At 40.6% G+C, this 22,522-nt stretch overlaps 1 protein-coding gene across 31 annotated transcripts in view; it reads right to left on the bottom strand.

Annotated features, from left to right (window-relative positions):
- The window catches only part of crol (crooked legs), a 90,582-nt gene that overhangs the window by 17,901 nt on the left and 50,159 nt on the right, over positions 1 to 22,522 (bottom strand). For 18 of the 31 annotated variants that reach the window (XM_073971194.1, XM_073971189.1, XM_073971179.1 and 15 more), the window contains 4 exons: positions 7,649 to 8,260; positions 6,690 to 7,152; positions 365 to 1,690; positions 125 to 292 (listed from right to left, as the gene is read on the bottom strand). In XM_073971194.1, the coding sequence (XP_073827295.1) occupies positions 125 to 292; positions 365 to 1,690; positions 6,690 to 7,152; positions 7,649 to 8,260 (2,569 nt within the window). The remainder of the gene's footprint in view (positions 1 to 124; positions 293 to 364; positions 1,691 to 6,689; positions 7,153 to 7,648; positions 8,261 to 22,522) is intronic. The other 13 variants (XM_073971209.1, XM_073971207.1, XM_073971200.1 and 10 more) reach the window with 1 other exon arrangement.

Here is a 22,522-nt window from a genome sequence, read left to right on the forward strand (position 1 = left end):
ACACGGCGCGTTGCTTTTTGCATTTATTTAAGATATCAATTGTATTTTAATTGGACCTTTACAGAAATACCATAACAGAAAAAACCTCATCTTACTATTTTGGTTCGGTTCTTTTGTCACATACCTGTATGCCATAAAATGTGATTGGTAAAGTGTTCTTTGCGACTAAAACTTTTGCCACAGATCTCACAACGGAAGGGCGTATCGTTGGTATGGGAACGCATATGATTGGCCAAGTGTTCTTTGCGTGTGTATTTCTTGCCGCACACTTCACACTGATGAGGTGTTTGACCTATTAAATGTGAAAAGAAACAACAATTATGTATATATTTATAGAAAATGGAGCTTTCTCTGGATAACTTACCAGTATGCCACATATAATGATTAACATAGTGTTCCTTGCGTGTAAATGATTTCTTACAAATATCGCAACGATGCGGTGTCTCGCCCGTATGTTTGCGTACATGATTCACCATATGTTCTTTACGCGTAAACGTCTTTGCACAATATTGACAACGGAAGGGAGTCTCTCCGGTGTGGGAACGAAAATGATTTTCCAAATGTTCCTTGCGGGCAAATGTCTTCTGACAAATGGTACAGGCAAACGGTTTATCGGTCGAGTGACGTTTCATATGACGCTCCAACGAGGCATTATTGGCAAAAACATTAAAACAAACGACGCATGTAAACATGGGGCCACCTATGTGAATTTTACCATGACGTGTCAGATCCTGTGAGGTAAAGAAACCCTGACCACAAACTTGACAATTGAATGGTTTACGTTCGGTGTGATAGCGTCGGTGGACAATCAGCTGATAACGAAAAGCAAACATTTTACCACAAATATCGCAGACATGTTCGCCGGTGGAAACGACAGTGCCATCGGGGGCTAGGGTGATTTGACTTTGATCAACAGCAATACCACCCTCCATTTTGGGCAACAGTAGACCAGCTGCTGCCCCACCAGCTGTTGTGGTAGCCACGGCTGTACCTGTGGTATTGGCAATAGCTGTTGCCGCACTGGTAGTGGCCACAGCTCCAGCACCCCCGGCCGTTGTAGTTATGGTAGATTCTGTTGTTTGCTGTTGCTGTTGTTGTTGCGGCATATTTGAACCACTATTCGCCACCACAGCAGATGCACCAGCCTGCTGTTGATGCTGTTGTTGCTGCTGCTGTTGTGTTTCATTTGCATTACTCGCTGCTGCGGCAACAGCTGGAGCTACTATACTACTATTTGCTGACACTGGAATACCGGCATGAGCTGCCGCCAAAGGATGATTTATAACATCGCCATGAATCTTACCAAATACCTCATGATAGGCAAACAACTGGGATATATCTTCAATATTAACTTTATACATTTCAATGCCGGGATGGATTTTCCCTCCAACCACAACACTACCATCATCTTTTATTTCGGCTTTAGGAGTGCCCAGCGTGATGGTTGTGGCACCTGAGGTGGACGGTGTTGCCGTCGCAGCAGCAGATATGTGCTGCATTATTATCTGTTGATTACTTGTGGGAATTTTGCCATTTGTAATGAAAGGTTTTTCATCCTTTATTGTATCGTTTGGTTGTTGAACAGCAACATGTTGTTGTTGTTGCTGCTGTTGTTGATGGTGTTGTTGGGCGATTTGTTGCTGCTGCTGTTGTTGTTGCTGTCGACTTTCTTCAGCTGCAGCATTCAATGCTAGATGAGAGATGGAGAGAAATTGTTAGGGAAATTAAAAAATGTTCATGGAAAAAATGGTGAGATGTTCCGGTCAAGCATGATTTGAGCCTTTTCTGATTGTAAACCCGAACATAATGGTAATGAATCGAGATTCCGGACGAGAGAAAATTAATCGAAAATGTGGTAAATATAAAGGTAGTGTCTTGCAATCTCGCTTTAAATGTTTCCATCAACGACATGCTGTTCCTAAAATTTGTCAACGACTATCAACGCCTTTCAAATGAAAATTTTAAACAAATATGGAATCGGGGAACAAAAAGAATTTACGGATAAGATATTTACGGAAAAAAAGACGAGTCTTACGCATTGGAGGAATCTCAAATTATCATAAATATACCTTTCTCCCAATCCGAAAATTACGTAGACTTTGAACGATCAGAAATTTGTCTCATTGAAATAATGCTTTCAGACCCCATATGGTAAGACCAAATCCGTCTCAGACAATTTGGGGTCGATCTAGCCAAGTCCGTTAAAACTAACCTAAAATGGTGCGCACGATAACTCTCGAAAGCAGTAACCGATTTGGTCCGAACTTTGCACATCCTAATATTTCTTCCAAACTTAGAAAAAGTTCGAGATGGAATATATTGATCCACACTTTTGGGTACCTCCCCCACAAAAGTTCAAAAAGTTTATAGCAGTTTAAGTGCAGTTCTAAAATTGCTTTGGATTCTTTACTGTAGGTTGTCCTTGTGGTTCTGATTAGAATGGTGTAATTTAATTCTTGGACAAGCCCATACTTTCTTAGATAATGACCCAAAGCTCTAAAAAACCTTGACGACCGTAACTAAAATGACTGATGAGCACGATAACATATGAATTGAGTATCCGAAATTTTGCAATTTTTGTGTTATTCCCTGACAAAAGTTCAAAATGTTCGTTTAACTGCAGTTTACGCACTGATCGACGATTTTGAAATTTTTACCGAAGGTAGACATTGTGGTTCTGTTTACGCTGATATATTTTTATTTGTGGGCAAGTCCATACTTCTTATTCCTAACATAATGGCCCGAAAGCTCTACCAGAGATGTACACAGAAGTGCCGGACAAAGTGAGGCCTTTGTTCGTGTAGACTTTGTCGATTGGTTCTGTCCACCGAGGTAGCCATTAGGCGGGGTCGATATGTATTTTGGCAAAGTCTGTTGATGTTGTTTATTGTGTCTTTCGATGGGATGTAATCGGCGTCATCAATTCTTCCGCTAAAGGAATTTAGAATTGAGCCAAAACTACTCTGGTTTGCCCAGACAGCTGACATTCTTCAACCGCGATAGATGGGGAATGTACTGCGAGGTCCTCATTCTCACGATAGTTGTTTATGACATCTGCGATTGTATCGTGTGAATGTTATTAAAAATGGCTTGATTGGTTTGGTGATCTAGGGGTCCTCTCTTGTAACCTTGGATCTGTCCACCGAGGTAGCCACTAGGCGGGGTCGATATGTATTTTGGCTAAGTCTGTTGATGTTGTTTATTCTGTCTTTCGATGGGATGTAATCGGCGTCATCAGTTCTTCCGCTAAAGGAATTTAGAATTGAGCCAAAACTACTCTGGTTTGCCCAGACAGCTGACATTCTTCAACCGCGATAGATGGGGAATGTACTCCGAGGTCCTCATTCTCACGATAGTTGTTTATGACATCTGCGATTGTATCGTGTGAATGTTATTCAAAATGGCTTGATTGGTTTGGTGATCTAGGGGTCCTCTCTTGTAACCTTGGGCCTCTCTCTCTAGATCATAAGGAACCCTACTGGCATGCCGTGGGGCCGTCCAGCCCATTATATAGTGATTAGCACTTCTCTAACGGTAATACCCGAGCAAGTTCTGTGTGGCCGTGCTGGAAAAATCTTCGTCTCCTCATGCAGATGGTCAGCTGATGACATGAGCCATCCTGTTTCAGTTCTAAAGTCGGCGTTGTGACAGATTTGACTATTGTTCCATAGCGTTGAACTTGTATTCGCAGACCACACTGGTACCGCATAGCTTCTCACAGATAGAGGTCTATCGCGTTATACATATGCGATGAACAAGGTTTCTTTATCTGCACAAGTGCTGCCGGATATGGATTTGAGGATCTTGTTCCATTATATCAGCTTGTCGCAGACAGCTGTTGTTGTAGCAGCATGAAACCGAAGAAGAATCATAAGTTTGATGTTGAATTCGATGCCATCAAACAACGTGGAGTGCTTGACTGTATCAGAGTATTTTGATAAGTCGAACGCCCCAAACGCTGTCCTACCGCACGATTTGTTCTGGTAAAGTCCTCTACTAGCATGTGTTGAAATGGTGTGCAGCACTATTGCAGTGCTGTACTGCTTACGGAACACATGCCGGGGATCGACAACTATAAAGCTATTTCTGTCGCTGGGGAAGAGGAAAGCCTCAATAGTCTGCTATGGCGACAGAAGCAAAATCGGGGTGTACGATTATCTTTTGCTGGATTTAGTAGCGGGACTACTGTACCCATTTTCCAAATTTTGGACAGAATGTGGATGGGTAGCTCACCTTTGGTAATGGTATTTGGATCCATTCATCCATTGTACATTGTGATGGCCATTTCTTGGCAGGAAGAGATCTAATGAGACGTAATACTCTTCTCTTTTCCCTGTCACTCCTTGGGTGCTCAATAAACTGTCGATTAAAAAAAACTTCCGCTTCTCTTCGGATCAGTTAGCGCAACGTCACCAAACGTGACTGTGGCCCTATATTCCTTCTTCGCAGGGTTGGAGGGTTTAAGAGTAATGTAACCGTTGCCCTCAATTCACTTATTCCGGCTCCCATCATTCAACCCTACAGATGATCTAGCTAATTGTTCCGCTTGTGCTCAGCGACCAACCTGTTAACTTCCAGTATCGGCTTCCTGAATCTGGGATCACTGGGGATGGCTCGACTAAGTTCATCAAGCTAATTTGTTAGTATTCCTCTGCTACCCGACCATCAGAACGTTTGGGGATTTCTCTGAAGCGATGATTGGTTAACTTTTTGAAATTACGCAAATTGGCTTTTCCATGATTGAAGAACGAGCGGTGTTCAGTGAAGTGATGAAATCGGGCAGTCTGGTGATAGAGACAATTGTAGGGAGATGGTCCGACCCAAATGGAATGACGGGTTGCAACTTGGAATGTGACGTCATTTGACAGGTGACACGATGGTAATGTCTGGCAAACTGTGGCACTCTCCGCTTATTTTGGTAGGGGCGTCCTCATTGACCTGCAAAACATAGAGCTATCTATCTGCTCAGCCAGCGCTATACCTCTCTGGTCGTTTCCGAGGACCGAATGCCACAACTCTTGATGAGCATTAAAGCCTTCCAAGACTTGTACGCGTTCAGCAGCTCTATTTCGGCAGTTTCACACCTGACTGCTACCCCATACATCCCACGTACGGGTCATTAGAGCCAGACTCAAGCGAGATAGGTCTGTACTGAACAGACTGGTGCAATAGGAAAGCTAATTCCCCACCTCCACTTCTGGGGGTGCGGTACTTCCTCAGTACGTTGTAACCATTACAACGCTGTAAGCTGTAGTTGTTGTTGGGCTTAGTTTTCCGGCACAGCCGCGACCATTTCCTTGATCGTACATCGGAGTCCATTGCAATTCAATTACAAAAGGGTTCCATTTTTAGGGATTGGAACAACAATTGCTGTTGTTAAATGCTGCGTCCGCGGCTGCTGTTGGGAGGACCGCGTAATCTTACGACGATAATTGCCTGGGGCTGTGTTCAGGCAGAATGCAGCAACATAGTCCATGTCGTAGTCCCTCTATTGCATCTCACCGAAGCATGGGTTTGGATGAAGATGTGGATGTGACAAACCGAGTACAAACATATTGGTCCTGCGTTTTCTTTCGTCCCGGCACGGGCCAAGAAGAATCCGGATCAAGTATTCTGGGATAAGCTGCCCCAACACAGAAAAACGATACAAATCCAAACATGTATACACTGAGGTGCAGACGCAGGCCGGAACACGGGTGTTGTTGCGTTCCAGGTCAATCCGGGATCGAAGAACCTGCCGCCTCCTAGACGTCTCATCCTCCTAGAGAGAGAAGTCAAACTTTACAAGAGTGCAGCTCTAGACCAATGCCGTTCTTTGGTATTGTTGAAGTTGCGAAGTTTTTCGGCAATTCACACACACATGACCCGAACGCAACGAAAGAGCACACAAAAGAGAGTAAATGTTTTGATTTGTTTTTGTTTTGCAGCATGCGTGTATACAACCTTACAGTTGCCAATATTCAGAATTTGGTGTGCCCTCTTCTTGGTCGGCAGTGCTCTAGACCAACAACTCTCTCCGACAAGATTGAATAGCATTCATACAAGCGCTGTCGCCATAAATAATAATCATCATTGACGTGCAATCTGCTCAACCGACGCTATTCCCCTCTGGTCATTACCTAGGATCGAATGCCACAACTCATGATGATCATTAAAGACTACGTCGGTGGATTTGTCGGTGGAATATGACTTTGGTTAACCTCCCCTACACAAGTGTTTACAAATTTACGCTGCAAACTTCCAAAACTTATTTAGTCACCTACGAAAATGTTATTATATAATTGTTCCACAAACATCCCATACGGGACAAGGGAGACTTCTCTCATATCAATGAGTGCACCCCGATTCATATTAGCTCAATGATAAGGGACCTACTGTTTATTGCCGAGTCCGAACGGCGTGTCCTAAGACACCACTTGTAGAGAAGTTTTACATGGATGAAATACTCAGGAAATATCGCCAACATTGCTAAGGGGTATGCTATTCCGTTTATAAAATTAGAAACTTTTGTTAGGCTAAGGGTATTTAGTTGTCGGAAAAAAGGATTTTTTACTTGTTACGTCTTTTATAAGGAACATCTACATTATACCTTTCTTTCAATTAATTTTATTTCATTAGGAACCCCTTTCTATTTCAAATGATATGAACAAATATGGCACTTTCTGAAAGAAATTCGGAACCCTACTCACCATGTACATGTTGTAATTGTTGCTGCTGTTGCTGTTGTTGTTGATGTTCAGCAACATGTCTCTGTTGCTGCTGCTGTTGTTGCTGTTGAGCAGCTTGTGTTGTTATTATGGTACCATTTGGCAATTGTTGCCCAATGGCAGCCTGTGACAACATGTGTGTTGCCGGTATTTGCAGTGTTCCAGCACTGCTACTTGTTACCGTTTCAGTTTTTGTTACCCCTGATGATGATGACGACGACGACGACGTTACACCTCCTGCTCCTCCTCCAGCTGCCGCTGTTGTTGATATTGCACGTATTAGTGTCGATGAAGGCACTCCTGCTATAGAGGTTTGTGTGTAGGTTAGGCCACCGGCCGAAACGGTTGCACCGCCACTATCACTGCTATAGGCAACAGTTGTTGTGGGATGTTGGCCGCCAGGTTGTCCTTGAAATAGGTTTGTTACAACCCAATATTTACCCAACTGGAAATAAATAGGAAACAAAGGGAAATAGTTGTTATTAAAAGGCGTTCAAAATTGTAGTTGGAAAATAGGTTAGGATAATTGGGAAAACATTTATATAGGTTGTATGTTGAAGAATAAACTACGTGTTTAGATTTCGGCAAATTTTCATCAGTTCCAGTTAGTTGTTGCAACAGCTGGAGGTGTTAAATAATAGGATTTTGTTTAAATATATGTGATTTGGTTCTAAATTGAAGCCCCGAAAATGTCAAAAGAATGGTAATGGGTTCTAGATCTTTCAACATTTCCCCTCCGAAAGTCTAATGGTACAAGTGCTTATGGAAAAGTAAAACATTCTTTTTATTCCTTACAATACTAAACCTTATGGGGGCTCTGGGAAAATACCTTGGTATAATTTGCCCTATCATATAAGAGTATACAATCCTCCAATATTACTGATATGACAATTTTTTTTACTTTAACCAAAGAAGTAGTTTTGAAACAAAAAATATCTTACATTTTGAGAATTGTTTGTTAAAATAGTTCCCGCTGGCAGCGAAGAACTTGTGGTTGTATGTGTTGTAGCAGATGTTGTCACTAACAGTTCCCTCGTTGTGGTAACAGGATGACCAATATGTTGATGATGCTGCTGCTGCTGTTGAGGGTGATGTTGAACATGCTGCTGCTGTTGTTGTTGTTGAATTTGAGCATGCTGCGATGCTGCAACATGACATATAGCTAGGTTACCCTCAGAGGTTACCACAGTGGCAGTAGGTACTGTAGTTGTTACAATATGTTGCTGCTGCTGCTGTTGGGGGACAACAATGGATGTTGTTGTCCCCGTTGTTGTCGATGATTGCGAAGAATTTGCAGCAGAGGTTATTGCATTACTTGTGGGTGCTGCTATCTCCGCAGAAGATGTAGCAGTAGAATTGACCGAAGACATTTTTAAAGTTATTGGAAGTGGCTGGATAATAGTATTACCAAAAATACTATAACTGGACAATACTCCTCTTCCCACCTCACTTTTTATTCCTTCTGCAAGTTGGTGCTGCTCTCGAATTCTTGTAATTTGTTGGTTTATCCCGCCGTTTGCGCCACCAACATTACCACCAAGCGGCATCGACGACTGTAAACAGTTTTGGGGGTATCATTTGAAGTAAAATTATTTGAAATCGTCAAGCATCATCATCATCTTTATTATCTTCATGGGGTTATGTGGTGGTGATCATGTTTGGGTATGACGTTTTTTGAGACACAATTATTAGATTTGTTAGAATTCACAGATGGAGTTTTGTTTTAGCGAAATGAATGTGAACATTAATTAGAAATACGAGTATGTATGACGGAGACAAACATTTATGGTAATCGAACGTAGATAGCAATCAGATGAACAGATGGACAAATGGAGTTTTGTTTAGATAGAGAACGTGATCACAGTAATGGAACAATCAATATGAAAATAACTTTTGTTAGAATGACATTTTAGTGACAATTTGTCACGATCAACAGAGTTCCAACATTTTGATTATTATTTGTGGATTAAGGGCTATTCGAGAATTGTCAATCTCTGGTCTACATTAAAATGTTGGATAACACTATGCGACAAGAAAATTATTAACCATATTCTGACCCCACAGCGTGATAGAAGATCAAAAATAAAAAAACACGTGTCCAGGGCATTTTTCCCTATCATTTCAACTTTCGCGGTTATGGACCCACAGAGGCCAGAGGTTTTGATGTCAAAAGGGATAATTTTGTCTGGCAAGTATCTTCTAAACGGCTTGGAATTTTGGATTACTCGTGGAGGCAAAGATGTAGCTCTCGTCCTAAAGAATAATAATTGTGAACACATAAAATCCATGCGACCTCATCTTCAAGGTCAAATTTCCATTATGGTTTTCTTCTCGGATTTTAGTCTGATCAAAATTGAAGCAAACAACAAGCTAGAAAAATGTTCGTTAGTTCTTAATAAACAACTTTCTAGAACATAGAATTCTGTAGAAATGGTTCTTAATGGCCGGGGAGGTTTGATATCTTCGGAACTACCTAAACTCAACCTTTCATGTATTCCATCCCTCCAGAAGGCATAGATATAGTTATGTATGATTGCACGATTTTGGCATTGGGTTCCATTGCTGGTGCACTTGATGACTCTCGAACGGATCAAATGATTTGGTCCAAACGTTGCCCCTTGTAATATTTTATCTAATTTAGTTCAAGTTCTAAGATGAGCCATAGAAGTCCAGTCCTTCGAGAACCACCCCCACAAAAGTTCAAACATTTTCGTTTAAATGGTGCAAACGATAACAGTCGAAGGGAGTAACAGATTTGGTCCAAACTTTGCACATGGTAATATTTCTTCAAGAGATAAATTAGCTTTGAATATGAACTACGTCGCACGGTGGTTGAGAAATCGATTTTCCTGGTCAAAACCGAAATTTTATCGGTTGGATATAGGCCTATCTTGTTTGAGCCTGGCCCTATTGTCATAGAATGTATGGGAATAACAGTCAGGTGTGGAACTGCCGAGCTGTAATTCAGGTTATAGGTCCTCTGTTGAAAGGTCATAACTGACTAATCTTAGAGGACCTTTATGCTCATCATAAGTTATGGTATTTGGTCTTAGGTAATGACTAGAGGGGTTTAGCGCTGGCTGAGCAGTTTCATAGCTTAACATTTTGCACGGTCAATGAGCATGTCCTTAACAGAATTAGAGGAGAGTGACATAATTCGCCAGACATAACCATCGTGTCACCTGGTCTGACATTTCATTTTCATCATTTCTCTTTGATCAGACCATCTCCCCATAAATGTCTCCATTAGCAGACCTCCCGATATCAACACCTCTGAACTTCACACTTTCAACAATCATGGTAAAGCTAATTGGCCTAGTTTCAGAGAATTCACCAATCACCGCTTTCGAGAACTTCCCAACCCTTCTGATGTTCGGGTAGCAGCAGCCGTCGGCTTGTCGTGAAACCCGGGAATGACAGGGCGAAGAGAAGAATACTACGTCGCATTAGATCTCTTCCTGCGGAGGAGGAGCCACAACAATTTACCATGGATGATGTTACGAATGTCATCAGGAACGCTAAATCGCCCAAAGGGTTTGGCACTGAGGGAATCTCCATGGTAATGTTAAAACAGCTTGATGTGCCGAAATTCAAGTATTTCACAAAAGTTCTCAAGCTGTCGCTAGCCACCCATCCACATCGGTCCCGAAGTCTAAAAAATTGACAGATTGGTTCCGCGACATAGGCCAGGTAATGATGCCAGCAACGGTGAATTGTACAGACCGTTTTCGCTTGTCTCCCTTAGCAAAACCTCTTGTGTTCTTCTATAGGAAGACCTTGTGCTCTTCTATAGGAAGAAGTTGTGTTCTTCTATAGGAACACCTTGTGCTCTTCTATAGGAAGACCTTGTGCTCTACCGCAGCTATCAGCAACAAACTGAAATGTAGGAAGAAGGTCCTCAAGTCCATAGCCGGCTGGACTTGGGGTGCAGATAAAGAAACCTTGTTGGCCATGCCAGTATGGGCCACGAATATAAGTGCAACGCGATGGACAATGACATGCTCTCGTAACGGTACCTGCTTGCCTATTGCCGTGCAAGCAATCCTAATCAGCATATGGTGGACCCACTCAGGCATATCAGGAGGGATCTTAGGAATCACTAGATCAGCAGACCTATCAAACAGATTTGAATAGCATTCACACAGATGCAGTCGCAGATGCCATAAACAACTATCGTCAGAATCACCATCTATCGCAGCTGAAGAACATCAGGTGCCACGACAAACCAGAGTAGTTTTGGCTCAACTATGTTCTGGATGATGCAGACAAAAGCATTGATGAGAACATGCAAAACGGGACACACGACCACACAAATATTGCACTGTTTCAGCTGTCTAGCCAACCCTACTCAAATATCCACAGAAGACTTGTGGAAGCAGCCACATTACTAGAACTGGAAATTAGCCCAGAAGTAAATGAAATAAAATCGAAAACGCTATCATATCACGTACTGTTACAACAACAATAAGAAAGCAACCAAGTCAATGTAGAAATTTGTAAAAGGTGTTGAGGTTTTCGAAGATGTGCTATAGCGGTCCACACCTTCGGATAGCTTCCCCACAAAAGTTCAAACAATTTCGCTCAAATTGTGCGCACGATAAGAACAATCGCAATGTAAGCTGCTAAAACGAGTGCTCCACATGAAAGGGTTTTGGGACAAATTTTCCAAATAAGTTGATTGAAGCTTTCGTTGCTATTTTGATTGAAGCCGCCGACGCATCTTTTGAGTAAAGACTCTTTACTTAGATCGTTGTATATAAGTCTAAGAGCATCCAAAACATTTGATGAAAGTGGTCTGTAATCGTGTATGAAAGCCTCTTTTCTTGCCCGAGCCAGTTGATATGAACAACACCACGAGGATTTGTATCGCTGGAACTGTAATGATCAAATGTCGCCCATATTGCCTCATGCATATCGTTTTTGATTTCGAATGGCGTCGAATTGCAACAATCCATAGTAGACAGTGAGCTTGTCAATCAATTTTCCTGTCAACATTCCTTTGCCTCTAAGCTATTTGTAACTTTTTACTAAACTTCAAAGGCGGGACCCCATACGCTTTTGGACGTGTCCGATACATTCCTTCTTTATGACTTCTACCTCGCCATATGGATTATAATTTAATAGGCCAGTAAGCCATTGTGAGGTACATTAAAATTATGCAAAAAGAAGTGGTATAATAAACCAATAGAGTACGCCAAAACACACAAACCCCTACGGGATCCCCACTTTGAAAGCTCATATCTCAGCCAATTTTGTTCCGATCGACTCTTTGCGGCACACTCTATACTACCTGTATTTCAAAATAAGTATTTCAAAAACAATTTTTTTGATTTTTTGAAATTTACAAGTAGGGATAACCCCTTAAACGACCAATGAATAGACATTTCCGTAGGTAGACCTTAATTCAGCCTGGCTGAATAGAAATTTCCTTAGGTAACCTTAATTCAGCCTGGCTGAATAGAGGTTTCCATAGGTAGACCTTAATTCAGCTTGGCTGAATAGAGGTTTCCATAGGTAGACCTTAATTCAGCCTGGCTGAATAGAGGTTTCCATAGGTAAACCTTAATTCGGCCTGGCTGAATAGACATTTCCTTAGGTAAACCTTAATTCAGCTTGGCTGAATAGAGGTTTCCATAGGTAAACCTTAATTCAGCCTGACTGAATAGACATTTCCTTAGGTAAACCTTAATTCAGCTTGGCTGAATAGAGGTTTCCATAGGTAAACCTTAATTTAGCCTGGCTTAATAGAGGTTTCCATAGGTAATCTTTAATTCAGCTTGGCTGAATAGAGGTTTCCATAGGTAGACCTTAATTCAGCCTGGCTGAATAGAGGTTTCTATAGGTTAACCTTAATTCAGCCTGGCTGAATAGAGGTTTCCATAGGTAAACCTTAATTCGGCCTGGCTGAATAGAGGTTTCCATAGGTAAACCCTAATTCAGCCTGGATGAATAGACATTTCCTTAGGTAAACCTTAATTCAGCCCGGCTGAATAGACATTTCCATAGGTAAACTTTAACTCACCCTGTCTGAATAGAGGTTTCCATAGGTAAACCTTAATTCAGCCTGGCTAAATAGAGGTTTCCATAGGTGAACCTTAATTCAGCCTGGCTAAATAGAGGTTTCCATAGTTAAACCTTAATTCAGCCTGGCTGAATAGAAGTTTCCATAGTTAAACCTTAATTCAGCCTGGCTGAATAGAGGTTTCCATAGGTAAACCCTGATTCAGCTTGGCTGAATAGTGGTTTCCATAGGTAAACCCTGATTCAGCCTGTATGAATAGAGTTTTCCATAAGTAAACCCTTTCCTTGGGTAAACCTTAATTCAGCCTGGCTGAATAGGGGTTTCCATAGGTAACCCCTAATTCAGACTGGTTGAATAGACATTCCCATAGGTAAACCTTAATTCAATGTGACTGAATAGAGGTTTCTATAGGTAAACCTTAAGTCCGTCTGGTTGAATAGAGGTTTCGATAGGTAAACCTTAATTCAGCCTGGCTGAATAGAGGTTTCCATAGGTAAACCTTAATTCAGCTTGGCTGGATAGGGGTTTCATAGGTAAACCCTAATTCAGCTTGGCTGAATAGAGGTTTCCATAGGTAAACCTTAATTCAGCAGGCTGAATTGAGTTTTCCATAGGTAAACCTTAATTCAGCATGGCTGAATTGAGTTTTCCATAGGTAAACCTTAATTCAGCATGGCTGAATAGAGGTTTCCATAGGTAAACCTTAATTCAGCCTGGTTGAATAGAGGTTTCATAGGTAAACCCTGATTCAGCCTGGCTGAATAGAGGTTTCCGTAGGTAAACCCTAGCTGAATAGACATTTCCATAGGTAAACCTTAATTCAGCCTGGCTGAATAGAGGTTTCCATAGGTAAACCCTAATTCAGACTGGTTGAATAGACATTTCCATAGGTAAACCTTAATTCAGCATGGCTGAATAGATGATCTTGCAATAGGTAAACCTTAATTCAGCCTTGCTGAATATTTTTTTCGATTTTTTGAAATTGACAAGTAGGGATAACCCCTTAAACGACCAGTGGCTTTATGTGGGTTAACTTAAATGGCTGGTGGGCACGATAACTATCGAAAGAAGTGACAGACACGTTTCCAATCTTAACCCTTCGTAATATTTCTCTCAAATTTAAATTAAGTTCGAAAATGGTAAAGCTGCTTCCGGTACTTCCTTCACAAGAGGTCACAATTTTTGTTATGCTTAGAAGTTTTTACCGAAGGTAGTCCTTGTGTGCGGACAAGTCCACGTCAGTTGACATAATATTTTAATACGGCGCTTCTATAGACCCTTTCTGAGAAGAAAGAGTGCCTCTGTAGCCACTTTCTGAAAAAAGAGGGCATTTCTGTCAATTTCGATATGTATACCCACCAATTTGTATTTTATTTACCCATCGTAGGGTGGTGTATTTTTGTGTATGTCTAGTTTGAAGTTTTTAAATAACTTCCTTTACACTTTAGTTCGTCCTGGCTAAATTTATACACTTGTAGCACATTAACGCTCTCCCAGTGCTAATTTCAAACACTTTTCTGATATTCAAAATAAATAATAAAAACATTTCACCAAGGATAAATTATCACAACAATTATTCAATGAACCCACGACGGCGAATTCAAATTAACGGATTATGGAAATTAGTTTTGTGTTAAAAGACAATATTTAAACGAATATGTAACTACATAAAATAAAACATACATACATAGATAAACATACATATTGTACAAACAACATTTAAATTTACATTTATAACGAATGATGTAATATTTAAGTACAACAACAACAACACTCTTGCCTCCCGGGATAATATTCTACACGACACAATATGGTTGTAAAATGGGATACATAATTAAATGGCATAAATATTGGAGCATGTAGGACGATGGATGAATGATGATGGTTGGTTGGGTGGCTGACTGACTATATGTGGGAAGGATGGAGGGAGGCAGGATAAATGGCTGAATAAATGATGATGAAAGTGTAATATAAATCAATGGCGTTTATGATGATGATGGCGCGGCGTTAAACGATTAATTTGCTATTTCTTAAGATATACATACATAAATATATTATAGAGAAATATAAAACATTCTTCTTATGTACACAATGACAAATATGTCCTTAGAAATGTTACTTCCCCCGCCCCGTCCCACCAACACACAAAACCAAAGCCAAATAACATACTTATCCCCACTTTAAAGGCACCACCAACTCATTTACAATTTCGTAGGAGAACAAACAGAAACAACAAACAGGAAAACCAATGGGTGGGTGGATAAATGGTTTGGCAGAAAAACTGAGCATTAATTTATGCTTGAAAGACATTTATTTTAATCCATTTTTTTATATACCATCATACCACCGCTCATAATAGTAGCATACTTAAATACATAAGAATACATACATATGTACATAGTATCTAAAATACATAATAGCATATGTTCGGTTCATATATACCCTTTCTCTCAATATAGACATTTGAACATGTTATAATAGTCATTAGTAATCGCAACAGAGAGTGAGTGGGTGGGTGGCGCCCAACCTATTTTTCCCAAAACATCAAGCCTAACTCACATCCCAACCAACCATCCATCCAACCATTTGTTCGTTTATTCATCTATCCGCCACCCACACCCATACAACAAACTTAACAAAAGTTAATCGATTTTAATTTCTTTTATAGCACAAAGTGTTGTTGTTGTTGGTTTTAGTGTGTTCTCAGTAAAAAGTCATCATCAACGACTTTTATTATTTTTCTCTCACTTTTTCCTCATATTCCTATTTTCACATTCTTGTCCCCTATTTACACCCTCTCAAATTTCTATTTTTCAGTATACAGAGAAGAAAATTAAATACTAGATAATTATTACAGAAATAAAAATTGATGGAAAGGAGGAGTTGGGAAAAGTTCTGAGAACAACAATCATTTAAGAACAATTTTTAATTTAAAGGGTACTTTTAATCTATAGGGATAAAAGGCTTGCAGAAGGTCATGTATCTATTGAAAACCAACAGAAAGAAAGAGTTTTCCATTGGTAAACATCAATTCAGCCTGGCTGAATAGATGTTCCCACAGGTAAACTTCAATTCAGCCTGGCTGAATAGAGTTTTCCCATAGGTAAACTTCAATTCAGCCTGGCTGAATAGAGTTTTCCCATAGGTAAACTTCAATTCAGCCTGGCTGAATAGAGTTTTCCCATAGGTAAACTTCAATTCAGCCTGGTTGAATAGAGTTTTCCCATAGGTAAACTTCAATTCAGCCTGGCTGAATACAGTTTTCCCATAGGTAAACTTCAATTCAGCCTGGCTGAATAGAGTTTTCCCATAGGTAAACTTCAATTCAGCCTGGCTGAATAGAGTTTTCCCATAGGTAAACTTCAATTCAGCCTGGCTGAATAGAGTTTTCCCATAGGTAAACTTCAATTCAGCCTGGCTGAATAGAGTTTTCCCATAGGTAAACTTCAATTCAGCCTGGCTGAATAGAGTTTTCCCATAGGTAAACTTCAATTCAGCCTGGCTGAATAGAGTTTTCCCATAGGTAAACTTCAATTCAGCCTGGCTGAATAGAGTTTTCCCATAGGTAAACTTCAATTCAGCCTGGCTGAATAGAGTTTTCCCATAGGTAAACTTCAATTCATCCTGGCTGAATAGAGTTTTCCCATAGGTAAACTTCAATTCAGCCTGGCTGAATAGAGTTTTCCCATAGGTAAACTTCAATTCAGCCTGGCTGAATAGAGTTTTCCCATAGGTAAACTTCAATTCAGCCTGGCTGAATAGAGTTTTCCCATAGGTAAACTTCAATTCAGCCTGGCTGAATAGAGTTTTCCCATAGGTAAACTTCAATTCAGCCTGGCTGAATAGAGTTTTCCCATAGGTAAACTTCAATTCAGCCTGGCTGAATAGAGTTTCCCATACGTAAATTTCAATTCAGCCTGGCTGAATAGAGTTTTCCCATACGTAAACTTCAATTCAGCCTGGCTGAATAGAGTTTTCCCATAGGTAAACTTCAATTCAGCCTGGCTGAATAGAGTTTGCCCATAGGTAAACTTCAATTCAGCCTGGCTGAATAGAGTTTGCCCATAGGTAAACTTCAATTCAGCCTGGCTGAATAGAGTTTGCCCATAGGTAAACTTCAATTCAGCCTGGCTGAATAGAGTTTGCCCATAGGTAAACTTCAATTCAGCCTGGCTGAATAGAGTTTGCCCATAGGTAAACTTCAATTCAGCCTGGCTGAATAGAGTTTGCCCATAGGTAAACTTCAATTCAGCCTGGCTGAATAGAGTTTGCCCATAGGTAAACTTCAATTCAGCCTGGCTGAATAGAGTTTTCCCATAGGTAAACTTCAATTCAGCCTGGCTGAATAGAGTTTGCCCATAGGTAAACTTCAATTCAGCCTGGCTGAATAGAGTTTGCCCATAGGTAAACTTCAATTCAGCCTGGCTGAATAGAGTTTGCCCATAGGTAAACTTCAATTCAGCCTGGCTGAATAGAGTTTGCCCATAGGTAAACTTCAATTCAGCCTGGCTGAATAGAGTTTGCCCATAGGTAAACTTCAATTCAGCCTGGCTGAATAGAGTTTGCCCATAGGTAAACTTCAATTCAGTCTGGCTGAATAGAGTTTTCCCATAGGTAAACTTCAATTCAGCCTGGCTGAATAGAGTTTTCCCATAGGTAAACTTCAATTCAGTCTGGCTGAATAGAGTTTTCCCATAGGTAAACTTCAATTCAGCCTGGCTGAATAGAGTTTTCCCATAGGTAAACTTCAATTCAGCCTGGCTGAATAGAGTTTTCCCATAGGTAAACTTCAATTCAGCCTGGCTGAATAGAGTTTTCCCATAGGTAAACTTCAATTCAGCCTGGCTGAATAGAGTTTTCCCATAGGTAAACTTCAATTCAGCCTGGCTGAATAGAGTTTTCCCATAGGTAAACTTCAATTCAGCCTGGCTGAATAGAGTTTTCCCATAGGTAAACTTCAATTCAGCCTGGCTGAATAGAGTTTTCCCATAGGTAAACTTCAATTCAGCCTGGCTGAATAGAGTTTTCCCATAGGTAAACTTCAATTCAGCCTGGCTGAATAGAGTTTTCCCATAGGTAAACTTCAATTCAGCCTGGCTGAATAGAGTTTTCCCATAGGTAAACTTCAATTCAGCCTGGCTGAATAGAGTTTTCCCATAGGTAAACTTCAATTCAGCCTGGCTGAATAGAGTTTTCCCATAGGTAAACTTCAATTCAGCCTGGCTGAATAGAGTTTTCCCATAGGTAAACTTCAATTCAGCCTGGCTGAATAGAGTTTTCCCATAGGTAAACTTCAATTCAGCCTGGCTGAATAGAGTTTTCCCATAGGTAAACTTCAATTCAGCCTGGCTGAATAGAGTTTTCCCATAGGTAAACTTCAATTCAGCCTGGCTGAATAGAGTTTTCCCATAGGTAAACTTCAATTCAGCCTGGCTGAATAGAGTTTTCCCATAGGTAAACTTCAATTCAGCCTGGCTGAATAGAGTTTTCCCATAGGTAAACTTCAATTCAGCCTGGCTGAATAGAGTTTTCCCATAGGTAAACTTCAATTCAGCCTGGCTGAATAGAGTTTTCCCATAGGTAAACTTCAATTCAGCCTGGCTGAATAGAGTTTTCCCATAGGTAAACTTCAATTCAGCCTGGCTGAATAGAGTTTTCCCATAGGTAAACTTCAATTCAGCCTGGCTGAATAGAGTTTTCCCATAGGTAAACTTCAATTCAGCCTGGCTGAATAGAGTTTTCCCATAGGTAAACTTCAATTCAGCCTAGCTGAATAGAGTTTTCCCATAGGTAAACTTCAATTCAGCCTGGCTGAATAGAGTTTGCCCATAGGTAAACTTCAATTCAGCCTGGCTGAATAGAGTTTGCCCATAGGTAAACTTCAATTCAGCCTGGCTGAATAGAGTTTGCCCATAGGTAAACTTCAATTCAGCCTGGCTGAATAGAGTTTGCCCATAGGTAAACTTCAATTCAGCCTGGCTGAATAGAGTTTTCCCATAGGTAAACTTCAATTCAGCCTGGCTGAAAAGAGTTTGCCCATAGGTAAACTTCAATTCAGCCTGGCTGAATAGAGTTTCCCATACGTAAATTTCAATTCAGCCTGGCTGAATAGAGTTTTCCCATACGTAAACTTCAATTCAGCCTGGCTGAATAGAGTTTTCCCATAGGTAAACTTCAATTCAGCCTGGCTGAATAGAGTTTGCCCATAGGTAAACTTCAATTCAGCCTGGCTGAATAGAGTTTGCCCATAGGTAAACTTCAATTCAGCGTGGCTGAATAGAGTTTGCCCATAGGTAAACTTCAATTCAGCCTGGCTAAATAGAGTTTGCCCATAGGTAAACTTCAATTCAGCCTGGCTGAATAGAGTTTGCCCATAGGTAAACTTCAATTCAGCCTGGCTGAATAGAGTTTGCCCATAGGTAAACTTCAATTCAGCCTGGCTGAATAGAGTTTGCCCATAGGTAAACTTCAATTCAGCGTGGCTGAATAGAGTTTTCCCATAGGTAAACTTCAATTCAGCCTGGCTGAATAGAGTTTTCCCATAGGTAAACTTCAATTCAGCCTGGCTGAATAGAGTTTGCCCGTAGGTAAACTTCAATTCAGCCTGGCTGAATAGAGTTTTCCATACGTAAACTTCGTTCTTACTGCGTTGATCTAGAGGTTCTCGCTTGTACCATTGGACCTCTCTCTCTCTCCAGATCAATAAAAATCTCTCCTGACGAGCCTGGGTTTGGGAAGCCTTTCAACTAAATTATGGCAGGAATGCTCACGGCGTTAAACCCCAATCATGTACTCCATTAATAACATATTGTTGTATTTATGTGCCGATAAAATCTTCGTCTCCTCATGAAGATGACCCACTGGTGTCATGAGGAGATACCCTGTTACAGTAATCAGGCCGACAATATAGCAAGTTTGAGCTCAACAAGGTGTCTTTGTCAGCACCCAAAGTGCTGTCAGCCCGAGGCTTGAAACCTAGCTCCTACTTCTGAACTTGGTGAGCAGTGTGACAGCAGAAAAGCTATATAGACAATCAACCTACCACACATGTATGTCAACGACAATAGAATCTGAAGGCAAGACGGTACAATCAAACCCATACTTTACCATATCTATGCCGTCTGGAGGGTGTGGAATTTCAAAAAGGTAGATGTTGAACAGTTCCAGAGATATTATCCCGCCTTGAGGAACTCCCTGTTTCACTCAACCGGTCTTGAACTTCTTATGCCTAAATTCTACAAACTACTTCAAACATGGCTGAAGGGAAGTCTTCTCTTTATCGAAGGCATCCAATAGGTCAAGAGCCACGATAACTTTTCAGGCGCACGGCCCACTCTGGTTCCGTCTCGACTGATATGTGTGGATATGGCGTGAAATGCTGTTGTCGTGCTGTGCATTTCCGAAATCCATGTTGATATTGGGTAACTGGAAAACTGCTTCTCATCATGCCTCTAGAATCTTTGCTACTGACGACAAGAGGGAGATCGTCCTGTACGATTCATCTCTGCTGGCATCCTTGACTGGCTTCAGTAGCGGTACCACCCTGCAAACTTTCGTAGCTTCTGGTAGAATATGGCTGGCGAACGATAGATTGAGGGCACTTGTTACCTCCTCAGCTGGGAGGGCTCTTATACGGCGGAGCACACTCCTCTTTGCCCTATCAATCTCGGGTTGCTCTATAAGCGGCCCATTAAAATTATACGCGCCCCTCGCTGAATCTGTCACGGCCAAACCATTGAATGTAACTGCCGTTCTATTATCCTTTTTCCCGGAGAGAGTGATTTAACCGTTGCTTCATGTGGTCTAGCTATTTTTTTTTTCGTCCGCTAACACTTGGGTCTTCAGGGTTCGTATGACGCCGCTCATTACGCTCATTTACGAGTCCCTTCCCCTCTGCTGGAATATTTGGTTTGATTTCGGGTATTCGACCCAATATGTAGGTATAACGAACAGCTGTAGCTATGATGATGTCTCTAAAAATTCTCTTAGAAACCCAAGGATCTGATGTTAAATTCTCTTAACCCTTACCAATCAGCCTTTCCATGATTCAGAGGTTATGATGTCGGTAGGTCGGTTATCGGAAACGATGATCGGAAGATGGTCTAAGCGAAGGTAAGTAACGGGTTACCAGGACACGTCATTTAACAGACCGGGTGACCACAATGGTCATGTCGGGCGAGCTGTTACAATCTCTAAATATCCCCGTAGAAGCGTCTTCGTTCACAGTGTAGCCGATTCGAGGCTCCAGATTAGGAGGAATCTTCGACCAGGAGCCGTCACTTCAACAATTATGTGTTTGGGTTCAACGCCCTCGGAAACATCGGAAATATGTTTATGCCTTGGACTATTCGATAAGCTTATCCCTTCCTAAAAACAACTAAACCACCACCATTAGGTCTCCTATCCTATCTCCTAGACCTAAAAAAGATGTTCTACCTGTTAATCTTCTGAAAAGAGCCTATCCATAGAGGATCTAAGGAAGTTCTTCTAACTAAAGAAGGTCTGTTTTATACTGAGGTATAAAGAAGTGTTCTATCTACACGGGCTCTAAAGAAGGTCTTCTATCTATAGAGGACCTCAAGAAGTTACTCTATATATAGAGGACATAGGAAAGGGGTTCTCTCCATAGAGAACCTTAAGAAGGTCGTATATCAGTGGAGAACGTAAAGAAGATCTGCTTTATAAATAACCTACCCATAAATGATCTAATGAAACCCTTCTATCTATAGAGGAACTAAAGAAAGTATTTTTGTGTACATAGGTATGAAGAAAATATTTTATCTATATAGTACCTTAGGAATGTCTTCTATCTATAGAGGGCATCGAGAAGTTATACTGTATATAATTAGAGACCTAAGGAAGGTCTTCTAACTTTAGATAACTTTAAGAAAGTCGTATATGTATGGAGAATATAAAGAAGATCTGTTTCTATAAAAAAACCATCCTTAGAGGATCTAAGTATCTCTTCTATCTATAAAGGACCTAAATAATATCCTATATCTATAGAAGATCTAAAAAAGATATTCTATCTATATAAATCTTCAAGAAGGACTTTTATCTTTAGAGGACCTCAATTAGTTATTCTATATATAGAGAACCTAAGGAAGATCATCTTCTCTAAAGAAGATATTCTTCATAGATGATCTAAATAAGGTCTTCTATATGTATAAAGAAGAACCAAAGAAGATCTGTTTTCTACAGAGTCTTGGATGACTTTAAGGAGCTTTTCTATGTAGGGGACCACAAGGATTTGGTTTATCCATAGGGGTCCTAAAGAAGGTTTTCTACCCATTCCAACCCTAAAGGAAGTCTTTTATCCTTAAAGGATCTAAAGAAGGTATTCCATAAAGGATCTAAAGAAAGTCTTCTATATTTAGAGGATCTTAATAAGAGGTCCTCATGAAGGTGCGCGATTAGAAAAAATAAATCGAGTATACTCTATTTTTCTCGTCACTGGCGAAGAATATTTCCGATTTGCTCGATTTTATTCGCGAATGAATAGTACTTGCGAGTACGAGTACTTTTTTTTTTTTTTTATTTATTTTAGTATTCATAAGTATGTAACAATTGATTTAATATTGCCCCAGCGCCACTTGGGCATTATTGGGGCGCTTAAGTAGTGCGAGTTTTGGAAGCAAATACGAGTGGGAGTAAAAATGTTCGAAATAGAGTAAGAGTTTACTTTAAGAGTAAAATCGAGTAGGAAAAATTTATTCTTGTTTTGACTGTTTGTGTGTTCGTAGGTTCGGATGAGATTGTTGGGATGTTCGGATGAGGTTGTTCAGAAGTTCGG

Source organism: Musca autumnalis, unplaced genomic scaffold (genome assembly GCF_047663935.1).
Source record: "Musca autumnalis isolate F117 unplaced genomic scaffold, ASM4766393v1 scaffold_2, whole genome shotgun sequence".
Lineage (NCBI taxonomy): Eukaryota > Metazoa > Arthropoda > Insecta > Diptera > Muscidae > Musca > Musca autumnalis.